The sequence below is a fragment of the Epithele typhae genome (genome assembly GCF_022376455.1).
Source record: "Epithele typhae strain CBS 203.58 chromosome Unknown BXZ73scaffold_67, whole genome shotgun sequence".
Classification (NCBI taxonomy): domain Eukaryota; kingdom Fungi; phylum Basidiomycota; class Agaricomycetes; order Polyporales; family Epitheliaceae; genus Epithele; species Epithele typhae.
The window spans coordinates 206,343-220,617 of NW_025954258.1; the positions used below are offsets into that span (position 1 = coordinate 206,343).

The following is a 14,275-nucleotide window of genomic DNA, read 5'->3' on the forward strand; positions in this document are numbered from 1 at the left end:
GAAAGCTATACCAGAGACGAGGAGGTAGCGAAAGAGTGAGAAAAACTTGCGTTATACCAGAGGGAGGAAGTAGTAAGAGGAGAGGAGAGGGGGTACAGAGTGGTTGAAAGTGGTTGACGGTGGTGGGCCGGGGAGGCGGTGGATCGTGGAGGTGGTGGAGAAACATAGGAAGAGCGCCGGCTGAGATGTTTTATACCAAGTGGAACAATGGGATCTCGCGCAGACACATTATTGTCCGCTTGTGGTTGAGGTCACGCCTCATGGGACTGTTCAGAAAGTGCGGAGTTCGAGGATGGTTGGGATTGAGCGCTAACTGCGGCTGACGGCCCGCGACACGCGACCACGTGACTGGACCACTCGCGAATTCGAACAAAGGCCGAATGGAGCGCAACTTGTATTTGCTCTCTCTGACCCAACTCTGACCACCATCACCCCCGCATCTCCCTACCCCGCTCTCGACCGCCACTCATCGTCTTCCCCGTCACTATGTCGAACATTGATTCCGCCTACGTCGGAGGCTATCTTTTCTCCCTCGAAGCTGTCAAGCATCTCCTCGTGATGGCCTATGGAGTACATGAGGATGTCGCCACCCTCCAGACGGCACTGAGAGTGCTCTCTCAGCATAGAGACCTTGACTCCCCGAACTTCGTCCCATATGGCCCCATCGATACAAACCACAACTGTGCTCAAGGTTGGGTCTTGGGGTGCAGGCTTGCATTTATCCACAGCGGGTCATCTTCACTGGACGTCTCCTTGGACTGCAAGGCGCAAGCGTACGCCGACTACTGGTTTCCTCCACATTTGCGAGGCCTCGCGGAGTTCAAAGACGTCAAGTACGTGCAGTCCCGTTATAGAAGAACTGCCCATCGTACGTAAACCGCACCCTGCCATTTTTATTCTTTACTGATCACAGAGATGGCTTGCTACACAGCTACGGGATTCATATGGAATAAGGCTAAGGAGTGCGCAGGAGAGAAGATTCGCGTATGCCCAAGGACGCGTGCGAAGTGGCTCAGGGGACAGGAGCAGCGAGGGCAACTCTATCCGTGCATTGTAAGTCCCCCTTGTCGTGCACTGCGTTATATGCCTCTGAACGTACTTCAGTCCCCACCCCTTCCTTCTACTCTCTACGAAGACGAGTCCTCGGAAAGCGAAAGCGAGACGGAATCGATCATGGAGGGTGCTTCTACCGTCAAGCCACGGACCCCTCAGGTACGTGATCTGTCCCCGCATTGTGTGCAGGCCATCTGACTTGCATTCGTGACCAGCATCTTGAACGGCGCAGACGATCTGGGCAGCTCTTGGGCTCCACTTTGAACGTTCTATCTAACGTGTTCACCACCATGACGGAACTACGGGCTGCCACTGCGTACTAAGTCCGAGATTTGTTGTAACTTATCTTTGTATCTTTATTTCTTTGTTCAACTCTGCGACTCCACCAACTCGTTCATTCTTCGTGTGCGTGGCCACGAGTACCGTTTAGCGAGAGTGGCGACGGACCCGCCCGTGTGATTTCTAGTGGTCGATGTCGGTGGGGCCGGAATCGAACTCCCCGCCCTGAGCAACTCGCTTGATCAGCGCTAAATTGTTACTTGACTCTTTCTCTTCACCATGGTTTGCATCTCGGTCCTCGAACGACGCTCAAATCCTGGCTTAGAACTGTTGGTTGTTTCCTTCTGTGGTCCTGCCTCCCGCCGGCCTCCGCAGTCTCTTACTCAACACACTCGAGTCAACGGCGGACAAGGATCATTTCCAGCTCGGCGAACGGTAGCCGCAGACGTACGGCATTGGGAGGGACGAGATGATGATCGTCAGGGTCAGAAACGACTCGCGAAGGTAAGCTTCACTATGCTTTCCTCCATGCCCTCCTCCATGCCCTTCCACTTTCCAAGGATGCTTCTCCGCCTCGTATTTCCCCGCACGTCGACATCATCGCTCCAACCCTACATTTCGAGACTCTTGCTATGCGTCTTGCGCGACGCGCAATGACGGGCCCAGAGATAACAACAACCGTCATGGTCAGAGGACAGTTCATGTAAGTTCGTCTACCAGCTTACGGGCCATGCGGACATATCTTGACGGTGTCGCCATTGACAGGTGGTCTCCTCTGACCTAGACCACTGCGATGAAGTTATGACGCTCGCCTGTCTGCGCGCCCTCTACAACTTCAACTATGACCCTGTTTCGACGGTCACCAATAGCATCAGTACCGGTAAGTCGTTTCAGTGACCGTCCTAACCCTCGTGTTTACTCCGCTTCCATCAGCGCAATACTCTCCGGAGTACCATCTCGAGTCCGACTTCGACGTCTTCTTCGGCAACTACTCTCAGGACCAGATCGATCAGCGGCCTTTGTTTGTGAGCATAGATGGCGCCGAGCTCGTCCAGAACAATATTTACCTCGAGTCCAGCCTCGACATGCAGTACGTCATGGGTCTCGTCGGTCCAAAGCAGCCCGTCACTCTCTACCAAGTCGGCGATAACATCAAGGGCGGCTCCTTCAACACATTCCTCGATGCCTTCGACGCAGACTACTGCACGTTCGACGGTGGGGACGATCCTGTTGTCGATCCAGTGTATCCGGACACGCTTCCCGGTGGATTCACCGGTCCGCTGCAGTGTGGCGGCGTCCCACGAACCCTCGTTGTCTCCACGTCGTACGTCGACCAGGAGGCGATGCTCACTCCAGCGTACGCGCGACGCCAATGCGCCGAGTACGGCAAACTCTCGCTCATTGGAATCACCTTCGTCTTCGGTTCGGGTGACACTGGCGTCGCGGGTTTCTTCGGTGACTCGGACTGTCTCGACGAGAACAACCAAGAGAATACGTCCACCGGGACGCGGTTCAACCCTACCTCTGCCCCTACGTCACAACCGTCGGTGCGACCCAGGTTGTACCGGGGAACACAGTCGCCGACCCCGAAGTCGCGGTGTTCGAATTCGCCTCTGGGGGCGGCTTCTCGAACATCTTCCCGCGACCCGCGTTCCAGCAGGCCATGCGCCACCGTACTCGGCGGGGACGTTCAACGCCACCGGGAGGGCATACCCCGACATCGCCACCAACGGCCTCAACTACTCCGTCGCGATCAATGGTGCGCTGACGCTTGTGGCGGGCACGTCTGCGTCGACGCCAACGTTCGCCTCCTTGGTGTCCGCGATCAACGATACACGGCTCGCCGCGGGCAAGGCTCCTGTCAGGTGGATCAACCCTGCTGTGAGTAAAGTTCCATCTGCGCTCTGACTGGTGACTGGTTCTGACAGTTCTATTCACGCCATAGCTGTACGCGTTCGCGGACGCATTCAACGATGTCACCGTCGGGAACAATTCGGGTTGCAACACAATAGGTTTCGCTGCGGTGGCGGGATGGGATCCGGCGTCTGGCCTGGGCACACCTGACTTTCAGAAGTTGCTTTCCCGCTTCTTGGAGCTTCCGTGACTGAGCGGGAGAGTGGGATCTGGGTTCGCAAGAGTCTATCCATGAGGCTTTCCGAGTCCATGTACTTATATCGTATCCAGGTACTCCTGCTACCAGATAAACCTTTCGCGGGATAGACATAGGTCCGCGATGCGAGGACTCGTCCGAAATGTTACCGTTCTCCCAACGGTTTGCAGCGCTCGGCTGACACGTAACGACTGGTTTCAAACCGACCAAACCGGCTTTCTGTTTTCTCTCGAAACCATCAAGCACCTATCTATCAGGGCCTATGGAATGGACGACCCCAATTCCAAAAGCAGTCTGATGACTGGCGCCGCAACACAAACTATGGGCTCAGTCGCCATCTGAACATCCACGGCCCAGGCTTCGGTCCCTATGGCCCCACTGTCACTGTGCAAAAGGATGGCTTCTGGGCTGCCGCCTTGCATTCGACGAGTTTCCTCGTCTCGTTCGTGCTGCAGCCGTCTGAGTATGCCGATCAACCTGATAGCTGCGACGTTCGTATGGGACAGCGCTCGAGCATGCGCGGACGGGGGACCCGGCTGCAAGCGGATTGGCTCAGGAAAGAGGAGGAAAGGGGATACCATCACTCGTCTATTGTCAGTCCCCCCTCGCTCATGGTGCCGTTCAATCCTCAATGCAGTTTCAGCCCCCGCACATAGCTGCCATCATATGCGGACACAAGGAAGATGGTATCAACGCCGATAGCGGTAGCAGTGACACCCCTGTCAGCCCGGAACTCAAGATCCATAAAACACCTCCTAGCGTGCGGGAGCCTATGGTGCGATATTTTCCGCTTTGGCGTTGTAGCCAACCTGCTGACCGCCGCTGCATCTATGCAGCATATATACAATACGAGCCGCCGCATCGTGACGATAACCCGCTTCTCATCGACAGGAATACTTACGTCGCATTGCCACTACGTTCTCCCTCATACCCATAGGCCGAGCCGCCCGTAACGGAGGTCCCATCCTCGACAACGCTATCCACTTCACTGGCCGAACCGTCGCGCCAGAAGTCTTCAGGATTGAGTGTCGCGCCGACGGACGTGGCGACCTGGGCAAACGTTATAGTCCGCCATGCAGCGCCGTCGCCGTCGGAGGTGGTGGTGATTCCGTTCGAGGATGCGACACCCAGTTTCAGGTCCTTCTGGTTGACCCTCTGCAGGCGCAGCAGGAAGCGGGCGATCAACACGGCGGTGACCCTGGTTTACGAGCACCGGCTTCAGTACAGAGGGCGGAGTATCCGGACGGACGGAAGCTCGCGTACGGTTCGATCAGAGCCGTGACGTTGCTGATCTGGGCCCCGGCTTCTTGGAAAATCTGCGCGTCGTCGAGAGTCAACCTTCAGAGTGACCCAACACGGGAACAGCGTTCGTACAGACGCGAGTGTGAACGCCATTTGCAACACGTTCAGCGCGAGAAGAACGCTGTCGGTAGCGCATTCAATGTGGATTGGTGGCGACCATCAACGTGCACATACATGAAGTAGATTGTACCTAGGGAACTTCGATCAGCCAGGGAAGCTCAACGAGACGACGATGATTCACACACCATCGCACAAGAGAATGCTTGTGACGGTGACGCTATGTCGCTGGAAGAGTAGAGACCAGCCCAGCGCACCGTAGAGTTTGTACCAGGTGATACCGATGAGCAACAGGTCCGCCATGATGAGCGAGGATCTGGAAAGGATGGTGACTGAAGGGGAAGCGGATCAACGACCAGATGCCCGAGTCGTTTGGAGACACGCCTACATCTGTATGTTGGAAGGTTTAGTGAAATGGTGCCGTGTTGCACCACGGAGATAGCTCACGTTAACGGAAGCTGGGTGGGAAGGTCTTGGAGGTATCCACACCCAAAGATGGGGTCACTCGAACCAACATAATTGAAGCCTAGATGGGTCTGCACCATCAGTCAGCGCGGGTATGTGTGAGCAGAGGACAGAGACACCGACAAGATCCACTCCCACTGGTACCATGGAGAATGTACCAACAGCGACGGCTAGATATGGGCTACGGCTCAAGGCGTAAGCTCGTAGAGCGGAGAACGCTAGCATAATCGCGTCAGGTGAAGATCAAGAGGCGGGGAACCATAACGACGTACCAGCCCAGACGAAATAAGGGAATGTGGATAACACTACTGCAGCGCCTTCGACCCCGCCGCAGCTGGATGAACATATTAGCGTCCTAGGCGAGAAAAAGGTGATCACAGGGCTGCTTACACCTGCCGGAAGTCAGTCCTAGAGTGAGGATGAGTAGGACGGGACTAACTTGGTCGGAGAAAGTGGTCACAAATGATACGCTATTGACGATTACCGACAGGAGGAAGACGTATTTGTTCGCAAGGTAGAGCACTTGGGCGCCCGAGAGGGGACGTCCCCAAAACAAATTGATCTCATCGTCAAGCAGCAGCAAGCCGTCATAAACGACCAGAGCTGTGGAAAGCATCCGTAAGAAGGGGAGGCTCGCGCTGCGAGGGGCAGCGAAGAGACGAACCTAAACCCGCAATTATGCTGCTCTCCGCTATCTTCCTGCGTTGTGGGGGTAACCAACAGGGACAAGTGGATCTTAGCTGCGAGCGACGTACCCGTCCGCGTAAGACTGGATGATCTCATTCACGATGACTGCGTCGGAGTCCATGCCAGGGTCTCACCGAGGGAGAAATGGCAGTATCGCGCCCCGAGGACCCGTTTATAACAATACCGGGCGCGCTCGTAGAACGGCGATCCGATGAGCGGAGCGCTGCAGCGGGTACGAGTGACCAGCCAGTGATGTTCTTGACTGGTGAATCGAAGGGGAGGCAGTGGAGAAGGTTCGGGCGCAATGTTTCATCACGAGGTAGAGATCGAAGCTTCGGAGTTGTTTAATCCTTATCGGCTTTAGAGAGCCTCTCTCGGTCTGCACAACCGTCGCAGGAGAACTGAGGAGAAAAGACTACAGCCCTCGCGATGACGAAGAAATGCTCACAGAAAGGCCTGGACACCGCGGTGTAGAAATACAAGTAGGCCGACTTGAGTGTAGCCTCCCGCAAATGCAGCGGAAGCGTAGGCGTTCGAAGCGAAGCCAGGAAGACCTTCAGAACATTGCGAAAACGTGATTGTATGTTCGTCGGCTTCAGAAAGGCTCCAGCGATTCTCGCACTGCTTGGCCTGTGCCGCTACACATGACAAGAGGAAGAACACGATAAGCCCCGTGGTGACGCAGCGATAGCTCACGGGGGAAGCCTCTCCGTTACGGCATTGAACATCAAGAACGACTCGACTTCTAGCCTCCACGTCAGATCCGCCTAAGCTGAACCCGACCAGTACATTCGACAGCGATCGCGAGGTTCATGATACAAACACCACCGCAGGGCGCCAACTACAGCGCGATCTCCACGTCCAACCGGGCGAGGTACGAATACACGTCGGGCGACATCCTGTACTTCAGGTTCCCCGCGAAGATGAGGAGCGCCCTCGACTTTTTGCGCAGCATCGCGATTGTCTGCCCGCATGCTGTCAGCGACCCGCGCACAAGGAGAGGGGTAGGTGTACGGCAGGGAACGTACCGTCTGCCGCGACGCCTCCGGGAGCGACGACGCCTTGACCTTCTGGTGCACGGCGGCGAGCACGTCCATCGTGAGCTGGAGGAAGGTCTGCAGGTTGCGCTGGAGCGCGTCCGGCAGGTCCTTGAACTCCTCCGCGCGCTTCGTGATCTTCGCCACGTCCGCCTCGAGCGGGATGAGGTCCGTCGATTCCATGAGCTGCATCAAGATTAGCATCGCATATCGACGAGCCTTTGTCGCCAACGCACCTCGAGCGCAGCCTCGACCCTCCCCACGGCCTTCGCGTCCATCGCCTCGCGCACGCGCAGCAGACGCACGACCGCGTCGCGCTCCTTGCCCACCGCACGGTTCGTGCGCTCGTAGTGGCGGAGCACGTCCGCGGCGGTGCGCTCGACCGCGCGCGCCTTGTCGTCTACGCTAGGTTGCGTGATCGTGCTGCCGAGCGCCCGCGCCAGCACCCCGACGACGGTCACGTAGTCGCCCGCGAGGTTGTAGAGCTTGATGGCCTCTGGGACGCGATCCGCCTCCTCGGACGCGCGCGCAGCGCGCTCGAGTATGTGCTCGTTGTACGCGCGCGTATCGTCGAGCTTCAGCAGGGAGGCGCTCTGCTCGATCGCGCCGCTCTGGAAAGGTGCGTCAGCGGTCGCGTGGATGAGATGGAATAGTAGAACGTACGAAGCGCGTGCCATCGGGCCTAAATCCCCCGACAAGCTCCTCCCAGGCGGCGCCTGTGTTCGCCAGGACGATGATCCGGCGGACGAGGTCCCAGGCAGTCTCCACTTGCTCTTTTCCTGCACCACCTGGTTGGTCGGCGCTGAGACAGACAGAGTAGACGTATTGAAGAGCTTCGCGGGCATCCATGCGAACGAATTGGCGGATGTAACGCCAGATCAGCGTCGAGAGACTCAGCGCCGGTGGTGACGATGACGACAGGGTCACTAAGGAGAAGACATGAGAAACAAATAGCAAAGACGGAATGGCACTCACAAGGCGTAATATCAGATGTTTCTGCCCTCAACGGTACACGGAGGAGACCATGATACGCCAGAGCGATGGCCAAGTGAACGGCTTCGACCTCCATCTCGTTGTGGTCCCAGAGCGCAGCAACAGCCTGGAAAGCGTCAGCGTTACCCGTAGTGGGCCGACGATGGATGACTTACTCTTTCGAACTGACCACACATGAGCAGTACCCCTGCCCATACTCCGCGTTTTGCACCCTTCTGGCCGGGGGCGCCGTCGAAATGACGTTCGCCGTATCCAAGAAGGACCTCCGAGAGACCCCTGAGACCGCCGAATTCATCCTCATCCACCTGGTATCGCCCTTGAATACCACAAGCAGATAGGTAGCAGTAAGATGACTCACCATCGATAGCTGGAACCATAGCCAATCCTCCGTAGTGACCGTCACACCCGCGACACTCCGCCTTGACGGGTCGATCTTGCCCATAAGCTTGTACAGCGCAAGTTTGAAAGGATCCGCCGAGGAGGAATGGAGCATGTGTGCATTATATGCCGCATGAAGCTGGTCGCGATGAGGTTTTGGCAACCTATAAACTCGTCAGTCATCCCGACAGGTCAGGTAAAACCGTATGTACGCACCGCCGATCTGGAGACTCGATCCACGCCCGCAAATGGCTGAGGAAGCTCGACTCGCGACGCTCAATTGCCACCTGGTGCTGCATTGCTTCCGCCAACGCCTCCTGTAGGTGTCCTGTTCGTATCATGTAGAACAGTCTGGCCCACAATGGCTGACCCGCGACGAGCTGCAAAGTAGGAACGAATGCTGCGTTAAGAACCCACGGAAGAGGAGAAGCGAAAGACATACCTCGACGCGGTCCTCCCACTCGCCCATCCGGTAATGCCTAACAGACACGTATGCCCTGATCTTGTTCGACACACTCGGGTCTCCTCCCAGCCGTGCCTCTTGCGCGCGGGCCTGCAGCGTCCGTTCGACAACGTCCCAGTACTGCTCCTCAAGTGCTTCCCGTGCGCCCTTGGCGATTTGCCTACGGAGCTCGACAGCTTCTCTTGATTCAGGGTCACCGAGGTAGGCGCGCGCGTATTTGCGTTCGATGAGTGGCGTGTTGAGGATGTGCGCGCCCGCATGTGCAATTGGAGGTAAGGAAGGCGGTTCGGCGGTGATCTTGGAGAGAACGTGGAAGTTCTGGGATATTTGAAGAGAGCCGGACTACCCACCACTTGTCAACGTGAAGAACGGGGCAGACATAGCCCGCAAGATGTCCCGGACTCGCCACGATGGATGGAGGTACTCACGTCAGAGTTCGCGGACAGCGAAGCTTGAATGAGGGCGTGGACGATGGGAAACGAGGTGCCGCGTAGACGCGATGTGTTCAGTTCGGAGACAACGTGGTCGTAGGCCATCATCTTGCTCTGCATCTGAAGACTGGGCGCGGGCCCAACACTGGTCTATACAGATGTCAGCGAACTACTCATAGCCGTGTGCATCTCCACAAAACGCGTGTCTTCGTTCATATTGATGCCTTTCCCTTGGCATGGGGTTTCGGGCGCACAAGTTGAGCAAATGAGATGAACACTCACAGAAAGCAGTGACTTCCCATGCGAGCTCTTCTTCATCTCAGCCACCGCCTTGTTCTCCCCAACCACGCGCGCGCCGAGCTGCTCGAATACACGCCTCTTCTTTGCCTCCCAGTCTCGCCGCCCGCGATCCTCCAACACGCGGTAAAACTCCTCCTGGGTTTCTTTCCGGCCCTCCTCGATCGTCGAAATGAGGTTTTGTTCGTGCGCATGGCGCAGGTAACCCGCAACATCGGTATCTTGTAGCGCCTGGAGTGGTGAGAAGGTCGTCTGGGTGTTCAAGTGCGCGATGGAGTTCGCGAGGGCTGGCGCGTCGACGTGCGCTTGCGCGAGGAGGTAGTTTCTGGTAAAGTGGCGCGCACAAAACGATCAATATGCAATGTCAAAGTACAAAAAGTGAGAACTCACGCGCGACTCGCATCTCCAGAGGTTCCGGGTTGCCGTGACACGAGCCTTCTTGACTGCGCCTCAATCTGCTCCAAGGAAAGGTTGACGGAAGGTAGGTCGGGGCGAGAGAGATGCGAGGTGAGCGCCTTGGACGCGTTGAGCAGCGAGGAGAGGTTTGCCGCCATTGTGTCTTAACGGAGCATAAAGTGGAGGGACGAGCGAGAGTGCAAGTGGCGGGAGGAGACAAGACGCGCGCCGCGTTCAAGGCAAGTTGCAACGCGTTCCACATCACGTGCACGCAATTGGCGCCAATCGAGCTCGTTGAAGATCTGCACGCCAGGACTTGCTCCTCCTCCTCCGGTCGTCGGTCGACCCTTGGGTAAGTGCTCCTCTGATAAGTTGGATGCACCGATAGTGCTATTCAGTAAATCTTCAGTCTTTTTATGCCAATTCTCAGTGAACGCCAGGGTTTCCATCGGTGTTTAGCCGAGTACCGTTTGACTCACCCTGCCCGTGCCCTGCCAGCCCGATGGCAAATATGTTCCATGGTCGTGACGCGTATTATCAAACTCTACCGGAGAGAAATGACCTCATGCTTCGTCCAGTTATCGTCCCATGGCTCCCGATGGTCTACTTGGACAAAGTGTGTGGCAGGACCAGGCAGAACCATCAGCAGCGATTGCATGCCAGTAAGGAGTGGCCCATAGTCTACGGAGGCTTTCCGGCTCACTCAAAGTCTCAGCATTCCCCTTTTCAGCTCCGAGCAACTACTCGGTTTGTCGGGCAGAATCTGACAGCTCCAACCTCCATCCGATAGAATGCCCCCATATGTGCGCCGAACTCGCTTTCTTCCCGCCTGGCTGTCCCCTACAAGTCCCCGCTCTTCTCCCCAACCGCCAAAAGAGCCAACGCACCACCCGTCCCAGATGGGACACAACGGACTTCTCATCATGCGGCACACGAACCTTCCTCGTACACTCTGACGCACATCTGTGCTCCTAGCTGCGATTGAGGAGCCTTCGTCGTCCGCGCCCTGGCGCGCCGACCTTCGGCTCGTGGCCTAAGGGGCCCTCCAAGCTGTCGGGCACTCTTGTACGGATGCCACCATGTTAATTCGAATCCGACCCAAGAACGACTTATCGGTGATGAACAGAACATCGTTGGGCACACATTTTGTAGAAAGCGACAGTATCATTGCGCATGCGTGGGCAATAAACAAAGCGACAGCATGAAAAACCCTTCGGTAGTATCGGCAGGTGCGTCTCCACTCGAATGTGGTGGTGTAGCTCCATCGACGGCGACCAGGCGCTCATGAAAGCGTGGCGAAGCCGACGGCGGTCTTGTCGAACGAGAATGCGGTGTAAACGTTCTTCATGAACGAGTCGCCGAGCAGCCAGACGTTGTCCCCGAGGCCGATGTCCTGGCCGATGAGCGCGCCGATGCACTTGCCGGAACCGCTCTCCGTCTCTCCGAGGTTGAAGCTGCGGACGAGCGTCCCGTTAGCAAGGAAGCGACGGCGATGCGCGGGAGCACACACTTGGCGTCGGTGATGGTCCAGTCCTGGCCACCCCAACTGAACGCAACGTTCGGGGGCGAGTCGCAGGAGTAGTAGTATTCGCCCTGCGAGGAGTCGTACTCGCCCGAGCCGCTGATCGCGGCGTAGAACGTCTGGACCGCCGACGGGGGCCCGTACATGAGGGTGGTGCCAGAGTCGATGATCGTCTCGAAGTTGTCGACCGCCGCGTTGCCGCCCACCAGCGCGGACGCGCCACTGAGCTGCCAGAAACCCTGGGAGGAGTCGACGTCGTGGTACTCGATCGAGCCGGAGTAGAGGGCGTTGTTGGTGCCGCCAAGGTAGAGCTCGGAGCCGGAGGAGGCGAGCTTGAAGCCAAAGTCGCCGGCGCTGACCGCCTTCTGCTCGATCGCGGTGTTGAAGAAGGGGTTCTGGCCGAGGTTCGAGATTGCGGGGAAGGCGAGACCGAGCAACCCGTCGATCGGGTCGTTGGAGAAGCTGCTCGAGAGCGTGGTCACCGCGGACATGTACTGGTTATCGACGGAGATGCCAGCTACCGAAACTTCAGGGGGTCGTCAGTGGCAGTCGACTGGCCGACACAGCGATAAAACGTACCGGTGTCGGTGTTGATGGGTCCGGAAACGGTGGACCCATCGCCGTACTGGATTGAAAACGAGCCGCTCTTGGAGGAGCTCGTCGACGAGGCGGACGCGTCGTACTTCTGTTTGGAGGAGCAGACAGAAGAGGAGCAGGACGAAGAGGGGACCCAGAGGTCGGATGAGCCGGTGTCGAAGTCAATGAGGAAGTCCTGAGCAGGGGTGCCGATGGAGACCGTGCCCGCCCATTCGGCGTCGTTCTCCTCGTCGGTGAGGGACTCGCTCTGGCGCTTCTGGAGGTGCTCGGGAAGCGTCGCGAGGGGCTTGATCGAAGCGCCCTTGCGGAACGCCTGGGTGCCAGCGTTCTTCTCCAAATTGATTAGGTTCGCACGGTGCTTGCTAAGGGCGAAGTAAGGTCAGTGTGAGCACGGACGACAATGTAGTTGGAGACACGACACACTTGACTGTCTTCACGGTGTGCTTCAAAATCTTGTCGGCGTTGAAGGTGCCGTCGGCATTGGCAAGCGAGGAGCGTTTGGCGATGGGGATAGCGACCCCGCGGGGCTTGGGCGCGACGGGAGAGGCGGACGCCATGAGGGCGAGCGTAACGGTGATCATAGCAGCCTTGGAGAACATGGTCGATGACGAAACGAGTGAATGTCTGAGGACCGGAAAGGAGTGGATGGCTGAGGACCGAGGGGAAAGACCGACTGAGCACAGAGGTGGACAGGGGACCTGATGAGGGTCGAAGTAACGCGATGGCTTAAGTATCACCGCAGGGTGAGCGTGAGCATGGCTGCACATGTACAGACAGGCCTAAATACCTAGCATGTAACCACGGAAGACCGTTGAGCCGATCCCAGCACACGACGGTAGACGGCGCTCCGACCATCGTACGCCTTCCTTCGTCGAGACCGCATGATGAAACTAGGAGCACGGGCGCAGCGCCTCCGTCGACCGGCCCCACGACCGTGTGGTGAGAAGGCGCTAGAGGGTGGTAACGGGGTGCTCTCGATCAAGGATACTTAGCTGTCATTAGCTGCATAGCACCGTTGGCGAAGGTCCCAGCGCGGTGGGTGGAGCCCACAGGAAGCTAAGGGCGACTTGAAGCATGTGGTGGTGGTGTTCAAGGTGGTGGTAGCAGAGCAAGCCGATGTGGGACTCCCATCAACCGTTTCATTGTGCGGGTCCGAGAACCACGTGGCGACGATAGACCCGTGTTTGATCCCCCGCAAGATGCCAAACAGTCCGCCGATCTCTCTGGTGTTCACCTACCCACCACCACAGACATGTCGGCCGAGGGCAGTACCTTTCTGAACCCACATTCTCTTGGCACTCCCGACTATCCCTTGGCACCGACCGTGGACGTCCTGCAAAAATTATGCACTTCACGAACCATGGTCCATAAGTAGACTCCTCCGCACTTCTTGAACGCCCATGACAAAGCTGCCATGCGGGAATATACAGAAGCGAGCGTTCAAATGATGACGATCATGCGGCTGTTCTACTCACCACGCAGCTGCGACGTCGCTGCTAGGCCGATTGTAACTTGTAAGGCTTGAGTGGCGCAGTCCACGAGACACGGCGACACATGCTTGCGACAATACTCTCAAACACTTTCCTTGTCATCGTCGTCATGCAGTCATTCTTCGTGCTGCACTGCTTCTAGTTTCGTCATAGAGCTAGTGGTGAATAGTTCCAAGTTGTGCATGCACTCGTAACCTTGGACCATGGCGGTGACGGCTGTTGGTAAGAAGGGGCAAGAGACAGTCGATTAGAGGGAAAAGGGGGTAGAATACATGGCGGTCGAATTGTCGACAGCGACTGTGACTCGGCGTGGGTGACGAGTCTATAAATAAGGTCCGGAGTCCGACCGGAGACGCCCGAAGTATTCGAGGCACACGAATTCTAACATCGATGCGTCCGTACGCATCCGCAGCCATAGAGGAAAGAACAGTACTCATCAGAAAACTCATCACTGGGCACGGATGTCCGCCGGGGTGGTACACTAGAACCGATGTTGTGAGAATCATGGGACGAGGAACGGACTGGTAGTGCCAGCGATCAGACAATTGTCTCAGGCGCCAGTCCGGCGCTCATGCTGCTCCGCCTATGGTATGATATCATAGCAAACCCGATTGACCCATCACGCAGATGTCGACTACACTGCCAGTGGCTCGCGACGTAATGGAATGAGCACGCATTTTAACAAGCAGTAAGGCTTAAAAGACCAATGGGAGCACGC

The 14,275-nt window shown here is 57.1% G+C and overlaps 4 protein-coding genes across 4 annotated transcripts; 1 reads left to right on the forward strand and 3 right to left on the reverse strand.

The window, feature by feature from the left end:
• Positions 1-486: 486 nt before the first annotated feature.
• BXZ73DRAFT_105570 (peptidase S8/S53 domain-containing protein) lies at positions 487-3,436 on the forward strand (the record flags this gene model as incomplete). The annotated part of the gene is made up of 7 exons (XM_048016310.1): positions 487-868; positions 932-1,053; positions 1,105-1,212; positions 2,098-2,212; positions 2,266-2,931; positions 2,990-3,213; positions 3,278-3,436. 7 exons carry the CDS (start codon positions 487-489, stop codon positions 3,434-3,436), a joined length of 1,776 nt encoding a protein of 591 aa, XP_047873623.1.
• Positions 3,437-4,339: 903 nt separating this feature from the next.
• Positions 4,340-6,074, reverse strand: BXZ73DRAFT_105571 (uncharacterized protein; the record flags this gene model as incomplete). Its single annotated transcript, XM_048016311.1, has 12 exons — positions 4,340-4,640; positions 4,706-4,758; positions 4,817-4,865; positions 4,919-4,934; positions 4,990-5,117; positions 5,249-5,337; positions 5,390-5,484; positions 5,539-5,600; positions 5,657-5,674; positions 5,755-5,869; positions 5,931-5,965; positions 6,022-6,074. The coding sequence occupies 12 exons, from the start codon at positions 6,072-6,074 to the stop codon at positions 4,340-4,342; spliced, it is 1,014 nt and encodes a 337-aa protein (XP_047873624.1).
• Positions 6,075-6,794: 720 nt separating this feature from the next.
• BXZ73DRAFT_53342 (nucleoporin-interacting protein NIC96) lies at positions 6,795-10,106 on the reverse strand (the record flags this gene model as incomplete). Its single annotated transcript, XM_048020985.1, has 12 exons — positions 6,795-6,917; positions 6,982-7,176; positions 7,227-7,601; positions 7,654-7,916; positions 7,966-8,089; positions 8,139-8,288; positions 8,342-8,525; positions 8,578-8,741; positions 8,804-9,166; positions 9,253-9,405; positions 9,538-9,877; positions 9,943-10,106. The coding sequence occupies 12 exons, from the start codon at positions 10,104-10,106 to the stop codon at positions 6,795-6,797; spliced, it is 2,598 nt and encodes an 865-aa protein (XP_047873625.1).
• A 1,124-nt stretch (positions 10,107-11,230) lies between these two features.
• Positions 11,231-12,666, reverse strand: BXZ73DRAFT_80857 (acid protease; the record flags this gene model as incomplete). The annotated part of the gene is made up of 4 exons (XM_048023361.1): positions 11,231-11,402; positions 11,459-11,996; positions 12,050-12,429; positions 12,491-12,666. The coding sequence occupies 4 exons, from the start codon at positions 12,664-12,666 to the stop codon at positions 11,231-11,233; spliced, it is 1,266 nt and encodes a 421-aa protein (XP_047873626.1).
• Positions 12,667-14,275: the final 1,609 nt, after the last annotated feature.